At 36.2% G+C, this 17,898-nt stretch overlaps 1 protein-coding gene across 2 annotated transcripts in view; it reads right to left on the minus strand.

Annotated features, from left to right (window-relative positions):
* Window positions 1-17,898, minus strand: part of LOC111155565 (plexin domain containing 2) — a 462,074-nt gene that overhangs the window by 226,977 nt on the left and 217,199 nt on the right. The window contains exon 3 of one of the 2 annotated variants that reach the window (XM_022515805.1): window positions 16,178-16,324. The exons of the other annotated variant lie outside the window; for it this stretch is intronic. Within the exon in view, the coding sequence (XP_022371513.1) occupies window positions 16,178-16,324 (147 nt within the window). The remainder of the gene's footprint in view (window positions 1-16,177; window positions 16,325-17,898) is intronic. 2 annotated transcript variants of the gene reach the window in all.

Raw genomic sequence — 17,898 nt, forward strand, 5'->3', positions numbered from 1 at the left:
TATCAGATATATTTATACATTCAACATACAATTTATACAATAAATATACATACATAGTATATATATAGTAAAATAAAAACAAAACACAAGGCAAAACAAAAACCCTAGATTTTTCATAGTGAAGTGATATGAACCAGACATATTATCATTAGACAAAAAGCAAGAAAAGCAGTGAGTTACAACAAAGGTGACCAACTGAAATAAAAGGATCCCGAGGGGAATTAATTAGTTGGTTTAGAACCCCACAGCACATACAAACTACATATAGCAAAAGGCTTTTTTGTTAAAATTCAACAATCTCTATATTATAGCTCTCCCAATATACAAATTAAAAAAAACAGAGAAGTACACCTAGATTGAATTTTGCTCATTCCAATTTTGCAAATGATTGCTTTTTTATATCCATCAGAGATTTCTAATGACTTATTTTGGCATGAAATTAATGATTCAAAATTTACAGTAACTTTCAATTAGTTTTTCATTTCCTCCTTTTTAATGAAAGTTGCATCTTCAGAAAGGGTTTATCACCATTTTTAATTTTTGCTGATTAATGAGAACAATAAAACCCACTTTCACTGCACTAACTGAAATCAGTGGTTATTAATCGCCCTCAAATAAAAGGTTTAATGGCAAAATCACATATCTCACAAAAGACATCAAAAATAATTTTTATAAAGGCACTTGCTGTGGTGTATGGTTCTTCATCATTCTAATTTATTTTCATACTCATGAGCAAATTGGTAAAATTTACCATCCATAGGCATCCTCACTTCCAAACTAGGAGTTGGGTTTAAACATACATCATTAACAAATTCTATCATTTACTACCACAGATGAACCGGAAGAATATGATGTTAGTATCTCGGCCACCACAAGTATTTCAATATTTTTAGAAGATGGAGGTGCATAAGTACGTAAGTTAAAGACTCTGTTTTTGAGAAGAAAATAGGCTCTGAAAGAAAATTTGCTATTATATGATCACGAAGAGCACTATCATGAAAAAAATAGCTGAAATGTTTTCGTGTATAAATTACCAGTTTACCTTAGTTACCACCATGACCACCTCAATGACTCTGATAAAGAACTTAGCAATGGAAATGTAGAAAGATGTTACCTTCTCAATACTTGTGAAATCCACTCATTTTTTTCCTGTGGGTAATAGTTCCCAAATGTAGGTGCTTAATAATTTCTTGGCTCCATTTCCCCTAGAATTTGTTCTCCATACCATCTAGCATATCATTCCCCCACTTCATTCAATCTAGATCCCACCATGTCTGCAATCATATCAAAATAGTGACCATGAGTTCTAAGACCAAACACTAACTGGCCCCTGCTACCTCACAAATTTCCCTTCCCATTTTGGCTCCAGCCAGTCTTCTAGAGTATCTTTTAGTTCCTGTAACTGCCACCTTTAAGCCTTGGCTCTGGTACTGCTACATGATGTCTCTTCTGACTGTCATAATCTTTCAACCTTGGTTGGTCATGGCTTCCATATTCTTTAAGCCTTGGCTCAGTTTGGTTGGTGCTCCAAATATCAACACTGACATAAAGAATTAGGGGCAGACAGTTTGTATGGAAGGTGATCAGGAAGCATTTGGTAAAGAAAGTGGGAAAAGTGAGACAAGGAAAAGAGAAACCAGTGGTAGATACATTATTAGGTATCTCAGTGCTATAGCTAGTTCTCTCCTTAGAGAATCTCTGAGCAACAACAGGAAAGACATACCTCAGAATCTTTTCATTGGAGGTCAGGAGGCTGGGACATTTGTCCATCAACTCCCATCTCCTACTGAATAGAGGTTAACTCTCCCCTCCACCAGACTATCCATGCTTGCACCCTCAGGTAGAAAGAAGAAATACAGTACTTAAGCTGGAAAGTGGCTGATTTGTTAGAACTGCCTCCCATGGTTTCAGGTGAACTCAGGGAGCCAGAAGGAATATGAAGAAGCATCAACAAGAACTAGCTAGGATCACATCCAGAAAGTCCCTCTTTGACCTCTTAGTTCAGGTTATGTCTTCTTACTATATCTTACCTAGCATTCTTTATGTATATACATATACACATAAAGCAGTTGCACAAGATTCAAATAATAACTGTATCAAAATGAAGCTAATTCAGCACCAGAGTAGTTAAAAATGGCCCAAGATGAAAACTAGAAATGGAACCTGAGTTTGATGGACACCAAAGGCAATGGTCCTAATTAACTGAGATTAAAACAAAGTGATGGGAAAAGTCATACAGAAAGGCAAATTTTTTGAAAATTATTATTATTCCTTCTTAAAACATACACACACACACAAATAATATCAAAACAAAAACAAACATAAATTTCCCTAGAATTTCATGATGTGTTTGGAAGCTGAATGATTATATATTCAATATAATTACCCATGGATAACTGGATCATTATTTTGTCTCAGTGTGATATATAAAACAGGCATGGGGGGAGCTGAAGAAAAACTTTATTTGTTCATTCATCCAGTTGACGATCACTTACTTAACACCTCATATTTACCAGGCCATAAGTCAGGGGCTGGGATAAAATGGTCAGTAAGTCCCACCCAATTCCTTCCTTTAAGGGTTCACAAAGTTGTGCAGGGGAACATCACATAGGGATAAACAGCAGGACTAGGCAGGGGCAGAGTAAGGACCAAGAGAGGCCACCAATCCCAGAGCAGAAGGCACTAACACTGACTCTTGTGAAGGAAGAACCAGAAGTTAACCAGATGAGACCTTAAGCCACGAGAACAGAAGTGATGGGTCAACATATAGGCAGAAAGTAAAAGCAGAAGGACTTTGTGATTACTGAAAGGACACTTAAATTGGGAGTGAAGGAAGACAGTCTAGAAAAAAAGGACAAGTTTCCAGCTGGGTGACTGGTGGACTGCAGTACCACCAACCGAGAGAAAGAGTACAAGGCAAAGAGTTACTTTGGTTAGGTGTGAGAAGACTCATTACTTAAGCATCTTTTAGCTACATAATAAAAAATAAATAAGAAAGACCCCAAGTAGTATATTCAACAAGGGACTCTTCTGCAACCAGAAAGGCTAACAGAACCCTGGAATTTGTCACAAAAAGCCATTGTAAACAAAAGCCAACGTAATATTGAAACTACTTTGCACTTTACCCTGTCTTGGATCTCGACCCTTAAGCAATATATCCATGTAAAGGGAGGAAGGGTTCAGCAAACCTGTCATGTGATTATTAATTAACAGTCTGGGAAAAAATACAAAATAAAAGCTCAGAAGTGAAATTTTCAAGAGCATGCGTGACATAAATAAGATCAACTGAATTTGCTACTTCCTTACACTCCGTGGAAAGCAGTGAATTATTTGAAAGGACAAATGGTAATTTTGAGACAAGCAAGCACATATGACTTCTCCATATGGGGGAGGATAAACTTATGAAACATTCTTTGAAGAGTTTGTACAGGTTTATAAATAGATCCCAGGTGGTATGGTGCAGATTCACGGCAGGTACAGCTATGCACAACTGTGACCTTTAAAACCACATCACAATCTCCCACAATGCACCCCATAAAATTGCTGCTGGGAACAGACTATCAGACTCAATTAGGGCCATCCTCCCAGACCTCTAAGCGTGTCTGCCCCTCTTATTGCCTCTTCTACAGATTCTTCTTATGCTAATTGCTATCTGTTTCAGACTAATTATTATGATCTCTGCTAATTCTTTTTTAATAACACGGGAATTGTAATCCTAAGTAAACACTATTCTAGTTTAACTTGTTTGCCTATTTCTCAGCAGTATTACAACAATAAATTAATTTGCCAATGCCTGTAACACTTTAAAGACAGAAGCCTCTTAATACAAGTTAAGTATATGGAGTGGGCACATTTATCATCTTAAAAGCCATTTTTTAAAATGTCATTAATAAAAAATGCTTTTTTATTTTAAGACTTTTTTTTTTAAAGACATCTTCTTATGTACAGTAATAAAGCTACACTTTCCTGGTTCCCCAAAGTGTTTATTCCATTTGTTTAAGACATAATCCTGATAAAAAGAGCTTAGAGCTTATGGCAAGAAAATCAGTAGTAACTAAACTTTAAGTAATTGCTGATTTCATGAGTTCATGATAGCAAAGTGTCCGAAGAATTTAGGGATAATTCACTTATTGGAGAATGAATTCATGAATCAATCATTAATATTTAGCTACATATTTTAACATTTTCTTTTCAGTCATTCAAATCATTTGATGTTTGAGGGGCACACATTTGTATCTTGTAGCTGTCAAATAGGTGGGATACTATTATTATTATTATTATTATTATTGGCAAAATGAGGTCTGTATTATTTTTCCCAAAACATTTCAAAAAATAAATAAATCTTGAGACATATGATTTTCAATTTGTTTATTTATGGCAAGCCTTAACATTGAGAGGAACTGCAAAATTTAAGAAAAAACATACGTTTTGCTTTATTTACATGGGTATTTCTAGTGACACTAGCTTTCGTCTGGAATACCTGAATAAATGATCTCATTTCCAATAAGATTTATATATCTAGTAAATAAGAATGATTGAATAATCATTCTTCTTAGGATAACTTTTTTGTAGCTAACTATGAATAAGCTTAATTTCTTAATTGTGATATGATATATCCTTCCAGAATGCACAAAACAATTGAGTAATTTTCTTGAACTTGGATAAAGTCCACATAAAACTCATTCACCTATAAGTGCTTAGAATCGATCATCAGAGCCTTTCTCCTTTACCAATCAGAAAACACACATTTTGTAATCTTCTTTTAATGGAGCCTGATGAAGCTTTATTTTTCAATTTGCAATGGTTCTTTTCTCATTTTTAATGATCTAGCATGGTTTTGGACTCAGAGAGACTTGAAATTATATCCCTGCTTTGGTGCTTAGTAGCTGTGTGATTTCATAAATTATTTAGCCTACTTAAGCCACAGTTTGCTCATCTGTAGTCAAGACGTTTCTTCAAGGGTTTATTATAAGGATCAAATGACCAAATAACATGTGGACCTTCATAAACGCTGAGTCAATGACGGTGAATATTACATTACACACACGAAGGTGTCTAGCATAGCAATAGTTCCTTGGAACTAGTTTCCTAAACAAAAATAGCTCCCTATTTGATTCCTAACAAAGAGCTGGAAGTGATGGGATATCTGTTGTCTCTAATATCAATGCAGGCAAACTGCTTTACCAACAGAACCAATATCACCATAAGATACTATGTTCTGAGCCATGTTATGATACTCTCATGTTTGTTATACTGGAATAATCATAACTACTATATTTATTGGTGTTAGGAAAATAGAACTAGCATTTAATATATCAGCCATTATGCCAAGTATTTTGCCTGTATTTGGCAAGTATGAATGCTAAAATTAGAAGTTGGAAGTAAGATAATAAACAGGATATTTGCATAGTCACAAAGTATCCTGCAAAAGATACCTGATCATCACAAAAGGAAACATAGTAACTTTACAGTGAAGGAACAAAATCTGGAAGACATCACCCAAAGCTAGTGATCAAAGTTAACATCACCGTCACGTACCTCCTGATATGATGCACAATGAAGGACAAAATACCATTTCTGTAATACCACAAAAAGTAATTTTTGCCAAAAACAGAGACCCATGTTAAAACATGAAGAAGAGCGGACAAACCCCAAATCAGACACATTATATGAAGTAACTGACCATTACTTGTCAGAAGCGTCAAGTTCACGAAAGACGAAGAAAGACTGAAAAACTGTCATAGATTGAAGGATGCTAGGATATTGGACAAATACATGCAATGTAGGTCCTGGAGTGGATTCTAAATAAGAAAAACAGATGGTCTGGGAACAATTAACAAATATGAACAAGACCTACAGATTAGTTAAGAGTATAGGACAAGTGTTGATGTCTTGGTATCAATAATTATACCATGAATATATAAGGTATTGACATTTGGGAAGCTAGGTGAAAGCTATATGGGAACTCTTTCAATGTTTCTTGAAAGTTTTTTTAAAAAGCCTGAAATTTAAAAAAAAAAAAAAAACAACTTCACGCACACACAAAACGAAATAATAAGTTCTAACCACTAGAAGTACTAAAGCTAGAATTTTAATCCACATACATTTGACTCCAAAACTCTTGAGTTTTGACCACTATATTATTCTATTCCCCTTCTTCTATACCAGGTGTTTCTTTTCCTACCTTTTATCAGACCTTCCATAACTGTGTTTTCTACCTGGGACCCTTAATACTGTCAGTTATTCATGTTTTTGTTCTTGGTAGACATAACAATTTCCTTTAAAATGCAGTAATAATAAGACATAGTCAGAAGGCTCTTATATGCATGAGGCCAAAGCCATAAAAAAAGAGAAAATCGAAAAATGTACAGTGTTCTTCGAGGAAACTCAGGATCTCAGGGCCTGGATGGACTGAGCCGTGCTGGGTGGAGCCACAGTGAGCCACACACCATGAGGCCTGATGGCCACACACAGGTCCCTTCTCAACAGACATGCGCACAGACTGAACTCCACTTTTTTTTTTTTTTTTTTTTTTGCACATGTGCGGCGTGGATGCTTCCATTTCCTACCCTCCAAGGACAGATCCAGGGTTCTTATTTTCTAAACTTAGAGAACGTTTGTTTTCTTTTTTACAATTCTCAATGGTAATTGCCTGTCACTGGATTATTCACCCAGTTCACTGAAATTGATCTCCTCACAAAAGTAACATAAACTGAGACAGGAGAGTGATACAAATGTGGGCACATACACATGTATGTATGCAGATATAGAGATAGAAAAATTTAAGTGGACAGGTTTCCCCAATAAGCAACTCTTAAAGAGAGAAAATGGGTGATGGAGGGCATATACATGTAGGCAGCAGCGATTCCAACTTCTTTGATGGCCCCTGAAGTAAAAATCCTGTTTAGGCCATAAATGAGCTGAGTGTATTCCAGAAATAAAACAGCTATAGTGGCCAGTATAACTCATAATATTTTGATCATGGAAAAACATTTTTTTTTTTTTTGGTAAAAATGCAATGTTAACCACCTTTCACAGCCCATGTGGACAGGACATGATTGTTAATCCAGTGACTAAAAACACTGGAAACCTAATTAAAAGATCAAAACGTTCATGGAAAGGGGCTAATCAATATGTAAATATATGGACAAGAGACTGGCTATTCCTTTCAGAAATAAAGCCCATCAACTGAATTGATTTTCTGAGTTAGAAATTCTAACTGCCTCAGCACTTTTTTCCTAACAAAACTAAGAACTTAATTAACCCTGCATATTGAATGATGCTCTGCATGGGACCATGCCTATACTGGCAAACAAAATGGAAACACTGTGCATTTACCTGATGCTCTTTTAAAGGAATTAGAGGTGAAGTGAACTGTCACCCTATCTTTTGACCTCTTGCATTGCATGGTTCCCAGCAAACACTTGGCTTGCGGTAGCGTGCCCTGTATTTGTACATGTTGAAAGTTATTCAAAGTAGTTTGTGTGAATATTTACCATTCAGGCAGGGTGCAGAGCAACACTGTTCAGGGGAACAGAGAAAGAGTAATGGGATTTTATAAAGAAGTCCTAGGAAGGTGGGTGGGAGGAGGACAAGAACCAGAAGCCACGTCTGGATTTTTCCGCACTGTTCTAGAAGCAAGGCAGTGGATTCCGTCAGGCGTCTCAAGCTGAAGTGCACATGAGAATCATCTGGGGTACTTGTTAAAATACAGATTCTGATTCTGCAGTTCTCGGGGTGAAGGGGTTGAAATTCTGCACTTCTAACAAACTTCTAGGGCTACTGATACTGCCCCTAGGGACCCCACTTTGAGCATCAAGGCTCTATGTCACATAATGGTCTTTGAAACACTAAAAACAGTGCCGTAAGGAAACCTTAGCAAGCATGAAATGTGTTAAAAGGGTAAACAGACTACATTCTGGATAACATTGTCACTTTGCCTGGTAACACTTATATGGCCTGAAATTTTCCATTTCAGGGACTGAGGGATAGAGGTACCTGCTAGCCAGGCAGTGGCTCACTAAGCACTAAGCAGTGACTTGGGACCACAGTATACCAAAGGCAATGACACTGGTGTTTTTTCCTTGACCAGTGAACCTCCAATAGGGCAGGGCAAGAAAAATACTCCTATGGATGCTCCTTTGCTGTTTGCAAAGGTCCTCTCTTGCCTGAGTTGATTACAATCTGTCTTCCCTTCTTTCTCATCAGTGGAAAATAGCTGTGTTAAAAAGGTTAAATGTTTGCATGATGATTGTTAACATTAATGTAAAGGACATCTCTAGCACCATGCCAGCCACTGAGTTGAGCATTGCATAAATGGTAAATCATTTAATACTAACGACAACCTTAGACGGTAGATACTGTTATTGTTCCCATTTTACAGATAAGAAAAGTGATGAACAGAAAGTAAATAACACACTCAAAGTCACCCAGGAGTAGTTGGCAAAGTGGGGAGTCAAATCCAGGCAGCCTGTTTCAAAGTCTGTATATTTAAACATGATATCAAGTTGCCTTTCAACTGAGATGTTAAGATTTGGCACTAAATGAGGGCCAAGTTCATCAGAAGAATAAATAAACAATTCAAAACTTGATTACAGGTTGAAATTGAAATTTAGGACAAGTTCAGTTTTACCTCTTCATCTTCCTCTGTTAACTTCTCTTTTTTAACTTTTTATTTGGAAATCATTTAAAATTAAAGTTACAAAGAGCCTTCTATATTGTTTATACAGATTCACTAATTTCTAACATTTTACCACAGTTGGCAACTTCTGGATTTTTCAAAATCTGTGAAAAATGATGCCTCCCAACACAGCTTCTGGGAGTTGTTCCCTTAGAAAACCTACCCGTCTCTACAATCTACCCTGCAGGGGATTAGGGCTTAGGTGCCTAACCCCTGGCCCATTTATCAGCAATGAACCTTACTTGGCATTTTTTCTCAGGTAGCAGCTGCTGCATGATAAGACATTCCTGGCAATTCATCACCAACTGAGAGTGGCTATAGGAGGTTCACTTCTAGTCCCACTGGCATTTTAACAGAGCACCTCCAGTAAAGAAGGAAACAAATACCCACTTTCTGGGTCTGGAAACTGAGGCACAGCAGAAATTCTAACGGGAAGCCAACTTATAAACAAACAATGTAAGAGTCTGACTATTTTCCTTAGGGTAAGCAATAGGGTATAACTTGGTAAAAGGAAAGAGACAAAAATAAAGGTAGTGAAAATCAGTATTATATATTTTTAAAGATTTATTTATTTTAGTGAGAGAGAGAGAAAGAGAGAGCATGAGTGGAAGGGGCAGAGGGAGAGGGAGAGAGAATCCCAAGCAGACTCTACATTGAGCACAGAACCCAGCGCAGGGCTCCATCTCAAGGATCCTGAGATCACGAACTGAGCTGAAACCAAGAGTTGGACACCTAACTGACTGTGCCAACAGGCATCCTGGTATAACCAATATTTTTAAAAGTTCTAAAATACTAGCTTGTCCAAGAAATACCAGTTCCAAAATGTCTTAAATTTTTTATCTTCTATAATTTCAGATTTTTCATAGGAATTAAGTATATTTTTCAGTAGTATTCACTCTTAAAGAATATTATATTCCATGTTTTGCTAACTTTTCTGTGTTATAAAATACTTCCTGCAAAAGAGTCATGTGAAAGCTTTATCATTTTACAACTTCAGGGTGAGAATACGTTTTGCACTCATGTTTTGTAAAATTAAATGTTAGTAAGTCTTCGTGGGCTCATGGAGACATCTCAGAAAAGATGATCAAAAATAGGTTGGAGAAGAGAATCTAGAAGGAAAAACAGGAGTAAATGAACTTATTTATTCCACCTGAGACATGGCTGTGGGGTCCCATGTTAGGAACTTTATGATTATGAAAGTTTCATGCAAATGAAATCTCGGACCAAGAAGGTTCCAGAGAAGCCTCAAGTGTCTGCCTCACTTGTAACTTTGAAAGCTGGGCAGAGATTTATCTATCTAGAATTATTTTACAACTGTCCCTAGTCACAGAGTATGAATAAGGTTACCTCCAAGACTCTAATTTTACACAAATAATGGTAGTCATCCACTAAAGACACATATGGAGAAATAAGATTGAATTGAACTGAAATATGATGAATTAGAGTATGATTTCTTTTTAAAGTATGTTTTTGGATTGGAAAACTTATATAAAGTTATCTTATATAACTTATATATTATATGTTATATCTTATATAACTTATATAAGTTATATAAAGTTATCTTATATAAAGACTTGTTACATGCATTAAAATTGATCACTGTAGGGTTCATAAAGCTATCTTTAAGACTCTCCAAAGTCCTTTCTCTGTCTGAAATGGTTCCTAGATTCACAGGAAGATCTCAAGGGTAGCTTTAATAATTACTAATATACATCTATGTAGGTAATTGTATCAGTAAAACATGTTTACTAAACTCAGCACATTAGGTTAGCCTAAGGAACATTTAATCTGTGTTATTAAAGCCATCAGCAAGAGAAGGAATAGATCTTTCTGTGTATTTATTGACTGGCTTTAAGGCAGGTGGACCAACTCGTTTCCCTGGGATGCAGAGGAACAGAACTCAGCTACTCTAATCTCATGTTAGTTTTGTGGAATGGAACAAAGACATGCCTTTATTTTCCATAAAAGTCCCTCAAGTAATACTTTCTTCAGGACACAGACAATTATTCTCAAAATTGATAAGTGACTTAAGTACAATAATAATAGTAAAATGAACTAATTAAACCAAAATTTTGGCAGAGAGACTCATGGAGACACAACTCATGCCAGTCTGTCATTAAACTAGAGGAAAATCCTAAGAACAAAGGCCAATAAGGCCAGGTTGATGAACGGTTAGGTCTTGCTTGAAATGGAGCAGCTCACATGACAGAAAGAAGCAAGTTTGGCCAACCAGTCACAGTCAAAATAAATAAAAGCAACTTATTGTTAGTGTGAACAGAACTCAGGCAAAAATATGTGGTCTAAATTGCAGCCTAATAGAGACAGGAAATTACACTGACTTCTGAGTTAATCATTTAGAAAAATAACAACTTCTCAACAGATTTTCTGGTGTACAGGAAAAAATGAAATTGTGCAGTATGAGAAAACAACTGATCAAATCACCACAGACATCCAAATTTAGCCCACCAACAGCTACATTATGTAAATGAAAGACCCATGGAAATGTTAGTTGGAATGGTATTACATTCCTGGCCAAAAAAAAAAAAAAAAAAGAGAGAGAGAGAGAGAGAGAGGCAGGGAGGGGGAGAGGGAGAGAGAATCTCAAGCAGACTCCCCATTGAGCATGGAGCCCAACACAGGGCTCCATCTCACAATCCTGAGATCATGACCTGAGCCGAAATCAAGAGTCGGACACTTAACTAACTGAGCCGCCCAGGTATCCCAACTTAATTAATATTTTAAAATGATGGTTTCTGGGCATCTTCATATAGTCTGAGGATCTCCACTGAGAGTAGTCCAATTTTCAAAATTTAAAAAAAAACAACAACATACAGGTTCCATAAAAAACCGTACCTGAACTATGACAGAGATAGAGAGCAGAATTTCATTTATTTTTGCTTGGGTTTCTTATATAAAGAATCAATCTTTCTACCAACAAATAGATAAAAAAAAATGTTAAGCTAAGAGCATGCTTACATTTGGCCAAGAGCACACTGGTGTTTTCTTGCGGAAAAAAATTATGGAGCTACAACATAGATAAAAATAGAGATGCGTATCTATCTACTGGAGAATCCTGGAGAGCACTTGGGATTAATTTATTTGGGGACTGTTTTTTGTCATAAAGAATAAGGCCTCTCAAATAGCACTGCCTTACAATATCATTTTTATTTACTATTTTCAGCATCCTTTCAAATCCATTTCATTTTTATTCTTAAAGTAGCACTAGAAGGTAGTCAAGGCAGGTATTTTTTTCCCCCTTTCCTCCATGTTATAAAACTGAGATACAGAGAGGCCAGAAACCAAGAAAATGAGTTTTGGAGCCAAGGTTTCATGACTTCCGTGACCCTGGATTCCTTCCACCAGGACAGTGGTACTTCTCTAGAAGTTGTGAATCAGAATTTCATAAACTATGGTTTCAGAAAGCAAAATAATTCTAATTTGTCCGGCTGTGGAATTAAACTTTGTGCCCCACAACAAATTAAATAATATGGATATAGAAATACAGAAGAAAATATCAAAAAGTGTGGAATTTGAAGGTTCACACAGAGGAAAAGAAACAAGTGGGATGAGTTCCTAGGTTTATAGTCAGAAACTTCTAGATCTGCAGTCTGACAACTGTGTGACTTTGAATAAAGGACAAAAAATCTAAATAAGTTCCAGTATTTGAATATAAAGCTCATTGCTTGCCATATGGTGGGGGCTTAGACAAATTTTCACTATCCTTTGTCTATGAAAACATGCTTCTTCCTCTAATCTATCAAAGTTAAAACTAGGTTTTAACACCTGCTTTTTTTTAACAATAATGATTTAAGAAATGTGATTCAAACTAAAAAGGACAATGGGGAGATCATAATCAAATTATAGCACACATATGTAATATACATACTAATGAGTATGGTTTACATTCTAAAAGGAAAAAGAAATCAATGTGTTTTGGCTTATGAAGGATTTGAAACGAATGATTTCTAAGTTTTCCTCCACCCTGAAATTATAAAATATTATTGTGGAAAGGAGAAAAGGGATAGCTCTTACTTCAATTCTACTCTCTTCCTTTTACTAGAATATTACTTTAAGACTCCAAAATCCTGTTTAGACTGCCTTTGTAAATGATGGTGGTGGAGGGGAAAATATTTCTTTAAAAAATCATGCTGGGGGCACCTGGGTGGCTCAGTTGGTTAAGTGGCCAACTCTCGATTTTGGCTCAGGTCATCACCTTGGGGTCCTGGGTTTGAGCCAGTGACCTGGCTCTGTGCCTGCGGTGGGAGGAGGGTCTCTCTTTCTCCCTCTTTCTTTGCCCCCTCCCGTGTCCTCTCTCTCTAAAAATAAAAAAATCTTCAAAAAAATATCATGCTTTCAAGTCAGACACTTTTTTACCTTCCTCTGAGCCATTCTGCAGCAGCCTGGGAGGGAGAGGGAAGCTGCATCTTCAGGGACACCCAGTCTTTTCCAGTTTTCTCATTCGCCTCCGGCTTATCCAGGGTTGGGTTTGTTAGCCAAATGCTCTTGGGTCTGCCTTTAAATACAGATTTCTTTTCTCTTTTTTTGTCTAATTTGTTGACAGAATGTATGTCCTTGGTCATGAAAATTATACCATTGGGTGGTAAGATTTGAGAAACATCCGTCTTCCCTTAGAGCTTAAATTTAAGTCCTGTTTCCAGCTAAATTACCAGAGAGCTTTACACCAAGGATTATGATGCTTACGACATCAACAAACCTAATTAATAAAGTGGATGTGACATGTCCTGTTTGTCATTTTCCCTTGTGCTAAAGCCTCTCAGTAACATCACGGGGGAGAGTAGCAGCAGTTGGTGCCTGGGTTGTGTGGGCGTAGGAGGGAGGGTGTTTATGGACCCTACTGAGCTCCCTGGTCATAATACATTACAGTTCTGTCCTCAACCTGATTCTTCTCCCAGGAAGGCATAACAGAAATGGAGCAAAGAGAATGAAGCAAGATTGGAAAGGTGGAGAGGCCAACTGAGGAAATTTTAAACATGAATCACTCTTTATAATTTGGAAATCTCAGACTAAGATTTAACAGACACACAGAACAAAGCAAGAATGTTTATAGAAAATTTTTTTTAAATTTTATTTATTTATTTGACAGCTAGAGATCACAAGTAGGTAGAGAGGCAGGCAGAGAGAGAGGAGGAAGCAGGCTCCCTGCTGAGCAGAGAGCCCGATGCGGGGCTCCATCCCAGAACCCCGAGATCACGACCCAAGCCGAAGGCAGAGGCTCAACCCACTGAGCCACCCAGGTGCCCCTGTAGAAAAATTTTTTAAAATATTCTATTAACGAAATGTGTAAGTTCCAAGATAAAAATATACTTAAGTGAAGGACTCTAAATGGTGAAGTTTTCCAGGAAAAAGAAAACAAAAAACTAAGAAATATTATCAATTCTGTTGTTGTAAATGGAAGCCTGTACCTAGGGTGTGTGTGTGTGTGTGTGTGTGTGTGTTCTGTTGATAGCGATAGGGAAAATGGGTATAGGACCAGTTTCTAACTCTAAGAAATGTTGTCAATGGCTAAAACTCTTGTTAAAAAACAAAACAAAACAAAACAAAAAACAAGGTATGACAATGACAGAGTAGCTAAAATAAAAGTTTCTACCAATGGTAAGTATTTTGATGTCTATGTAGGAACACCAGCTAAGTCACAAGCAGAAGCTCAAGCATTTGCATTTCAGCCAATCTTTGGTGTTGAAAACAACAGTGTTACTCCCACACTACCAGTAAGAAAAAAATGGCTCATTACAGCGTCATGATTTTTCTTGAGACTAACCAGAGAATTGAGGCCACATGGCAACTAAGTGAGCCCTCTTCCCAACAGAAAAAATATTCTTCAAGGAAAGACAAGACATTCAAACTGCTGCACTTTTGGAAGAGCAGAGGAAATTATAAAAGTGTGTTAGCAGAAATCCACTAACAGTTTAACTGATAACCTTCATTCTTGCCTAGAGGTTTCATCCATAGCGGCTGACACCACAGTTGGGCCAATTTATGGAAACTTCCTTCAACTGGATGCACCCAACATGTGAACTTTAGCAAAGGGCATTTTACACTATTAGGTACTGTAATACAGTGGGAAGATTGTTAAATGCAAGAAATTTCCGATAGACATTGTCCTAATCTAATCTTTCTCATTTTCTCTTCTTTTAGGAAAATCTGTTCTAAATCCAACAGTGAATCATTTCTGAATCTGTCATCTTGCCCGGGGTTGCCTGAATATGGAAAAGAAAAGGGATGACAGAATTCAGTAGGGCGAGATGGCTCCTTTGTTTGCTTCTCAGTCTCAGAAAACTTGTGCTCCACACCGACAATTCAATGAATCATCTCACGGTAAGTTATTAATTTCCATTTTAACTGTTAGAAGTTGATTTCCTGGAAAGAGGAAAGTCTACATATACACAATGAAGATTTTTGGCTAAAAATTTTGATATAACCATCAAATCCGTGCCTCTTTAAATCACGTAAGCCATTGACTCTATTAGTTCTATCTTTAAATCAATAATGGCAATTACATTTGAAAGGCCGAAGTTGTTGTGTTTTCACTTTAAGTCATATTAAACTGCAAAGACATGATTTCCTTGATGGTAAGATCATTGGTATTATCCATGAGAGCAAAACTAAATACTTTTGAAAAGTTAAATCAAGAATTTCTCAGAAAATGACTATTAAAAAGTGCTGTCTCATCATTTATTAGCTGGAGGCCATTAGGCAGGTTCCTTGACTTTTCCAACACTCAGTTCTCTCATCTCCAATACCTGGATGGCAATAATATTTAAATAAAAGGGGATATGCTGTGAAGATTGAAAAGCTAATCTATATAAGCCTGTAGTCAGACATGTGGAATAGGACATGGAAAACCATGTAAAGTAAGTGAGGCCTGTATTAGTATCCTGCCATTACCACTATATGGATGCAGAAACTACACCTCATTATAAAATTACATTCGTTGTTTAAGGAGCCAGAGCTGGTAAATGATAAAATCCGGCTGAAAAAATGTTTGGAGATTTTCAGATTTAATTTTTTTCCTTTATATCAAACTTCTTCACTGAGATACATAATTTGGTCTCCATATGCCATTGGAATCATAAATGTTTCTGGTGAAATCTTTTTCAGACCAAGAGATTAATAAACCTATGTAAAATGGGAGATACCAAATTCACCTAGTTTTTTTTTTTTCCCAATGTTCTCTAAATTCATAGATTACAAGAAGACTGAAAATCATCCCAGATCAATCTTAACTTTGAATATTCAACTCATCATTTTGCTAGGGAAATTATGGTTAATTTATTTAATTAATTATCAAATTGATAGTGGCTTCTCAAAATAATTCTTTTTCATTTTCTTTAAGATCTTATATGCAATTACTAATCTAAATTGCAATTTCAGAACAAAATAATAAAAAGTGAACACAACAAACCAGGGCTGATATGCCAATTAAAGCAAGAATTTTTTCGCAGCAGGAAAAAGCCCTAAAAATGCCAAAGCACTTACTGCAGCTTGCCGATGAGTATTGGACAATATTCCATGAATCTTCACTTTGTCCTTTTCCATTTGGTCTATGTTCACCCACAAACTCCGGCTGGCAGAATCAGAGGGACCATATATCCGAGATATATAGTAATTGTGATCTGTGTCCTCCTATAATAAAAGAATAATGCACATCAAGAACAGAGACAACATGGATGGGCCTTGAGGTTATTATGCTAAGTGAAATAAATCAGACAGGGAAAGACAAATCCTGTACGTTCTCACTTACATGTGGTATCTGAAAAAGTTGAACTCAGAAAAACAGAGTACGATGGTGGTACCAGGGGCTGTGGAATGCGGGAAGTGAGAAGATGTTGGCTGAGAGTACAAATTGCCAGTTATAAGACAAATACCTTCCGGGGATCTAACCTATAGCATGATAACTACAGTTAAAGAATCTGTAATTATACACTTGAAGGTAGCTAAGAGAATAGATGCCTCACTACAAAAATGAAATGGTAATTGTGAGATGTGATGGAGGTCTTAGCTAATGCGAACAGTAATGGTAGCATTAGGGGCAATTGTTTTGCAGTATATAAGTTCACCAAATCAAGAGGATGTACACTTTAAACTTATACAATGTTCTATGTCAATTATGTATTCCAGCCTCAATAAGGCTGGGAAAAAAAGCATTTAAGTCAATATATACCTAATTTATATAATTGACACAGCTGTAGACAGAGTTCCATTAAAAAAAAGAAAGTCCGCCCCCAAAGGAAAGAAAAAACCCTAGAGATAGTGTCCCTAAAATTCTTAAAAAACGAACAAAAACGGTACTATGAAACTAGACATGTTACTATTCTTCAAAATAGCCAGAGGCGTTAAATAACCTCTAAGGAAAACAAATTAGATTTAAAAACATATAACCCTCTTTAGAGGAAATTGTTAAATAAATAAAACATAGAGGAAAATGTACACTCTGTTTACAATAGTCTTTTTACCACAGTAATTCTGGGGCTCTAACTGCCGCCTGAACAAAATGTCACTTTTGGAACTATTTACTGAAAACCTGAACTATAATTACTACTGAGTGACGACAAATCCAAACTTCTCTTCTTTAAAACTTGGGCCGGATCTAAGTTAATGATCCTAGGAATGGAAACAACACATTTTTTCCCCTATAATTTGGGTTATTAAATTCTACTTTTATTTGAAGTCACAGTATTGATTATCACCATGGTGCCCATCACAAAACCTTTAATTTTCACTCAATGAAGAGATTTAAATGTTTTAAAAGGGGGATATTGCTGAGGAACACCCAGAAAAATCATATGATTCTTGCCTAACTCAGATTGCAATGGATTTTACTTTTTTCTTTTTTACCATAAAATGTGAATGTGCTTATCAATTTGAGGAGTCTGCTAGATAAAATATATTTAAAAACATTCAGGTATATGTAAAGATAATGTTTGGTAAATAGAAGGTATATGATTTGAATAATAAGATATGGAATGCGAACTCTGTTAATGCATTTGTTACTGAAGTGCTAATTAAATAAAATACAATTATTCTTGAAATCTAGTCAGAACAGGAATTCCAAGAACCTTTTCACAAGTCATCAGGCTATTAATATAGAAAGCTGACTACATAAAGGAAAGGAATTTCCTAGGCAGTATTCTAAACAGATTTTTCCCCATGAATAAAAGAAAAATTATGGCCCTAAATATAAGTCTTGAGAACAGTGA

Source organism: Enhydra lutris, unplaced genomic scaffold (assembly GCF_002288905.1).
Source record: "Enhydra lutris kenyoni isolate GAN:26980312 unplaced genomic scaffold, ASM228890v2 scaffoldscaffold42, whole genome shotgun sequence".
Taxonomy (NCBI): Eukaryota; Metazoa; Chordata; class Mammalia; order Carnivora; family Mustelidae; genus Enhydra; species Enhydra lutris.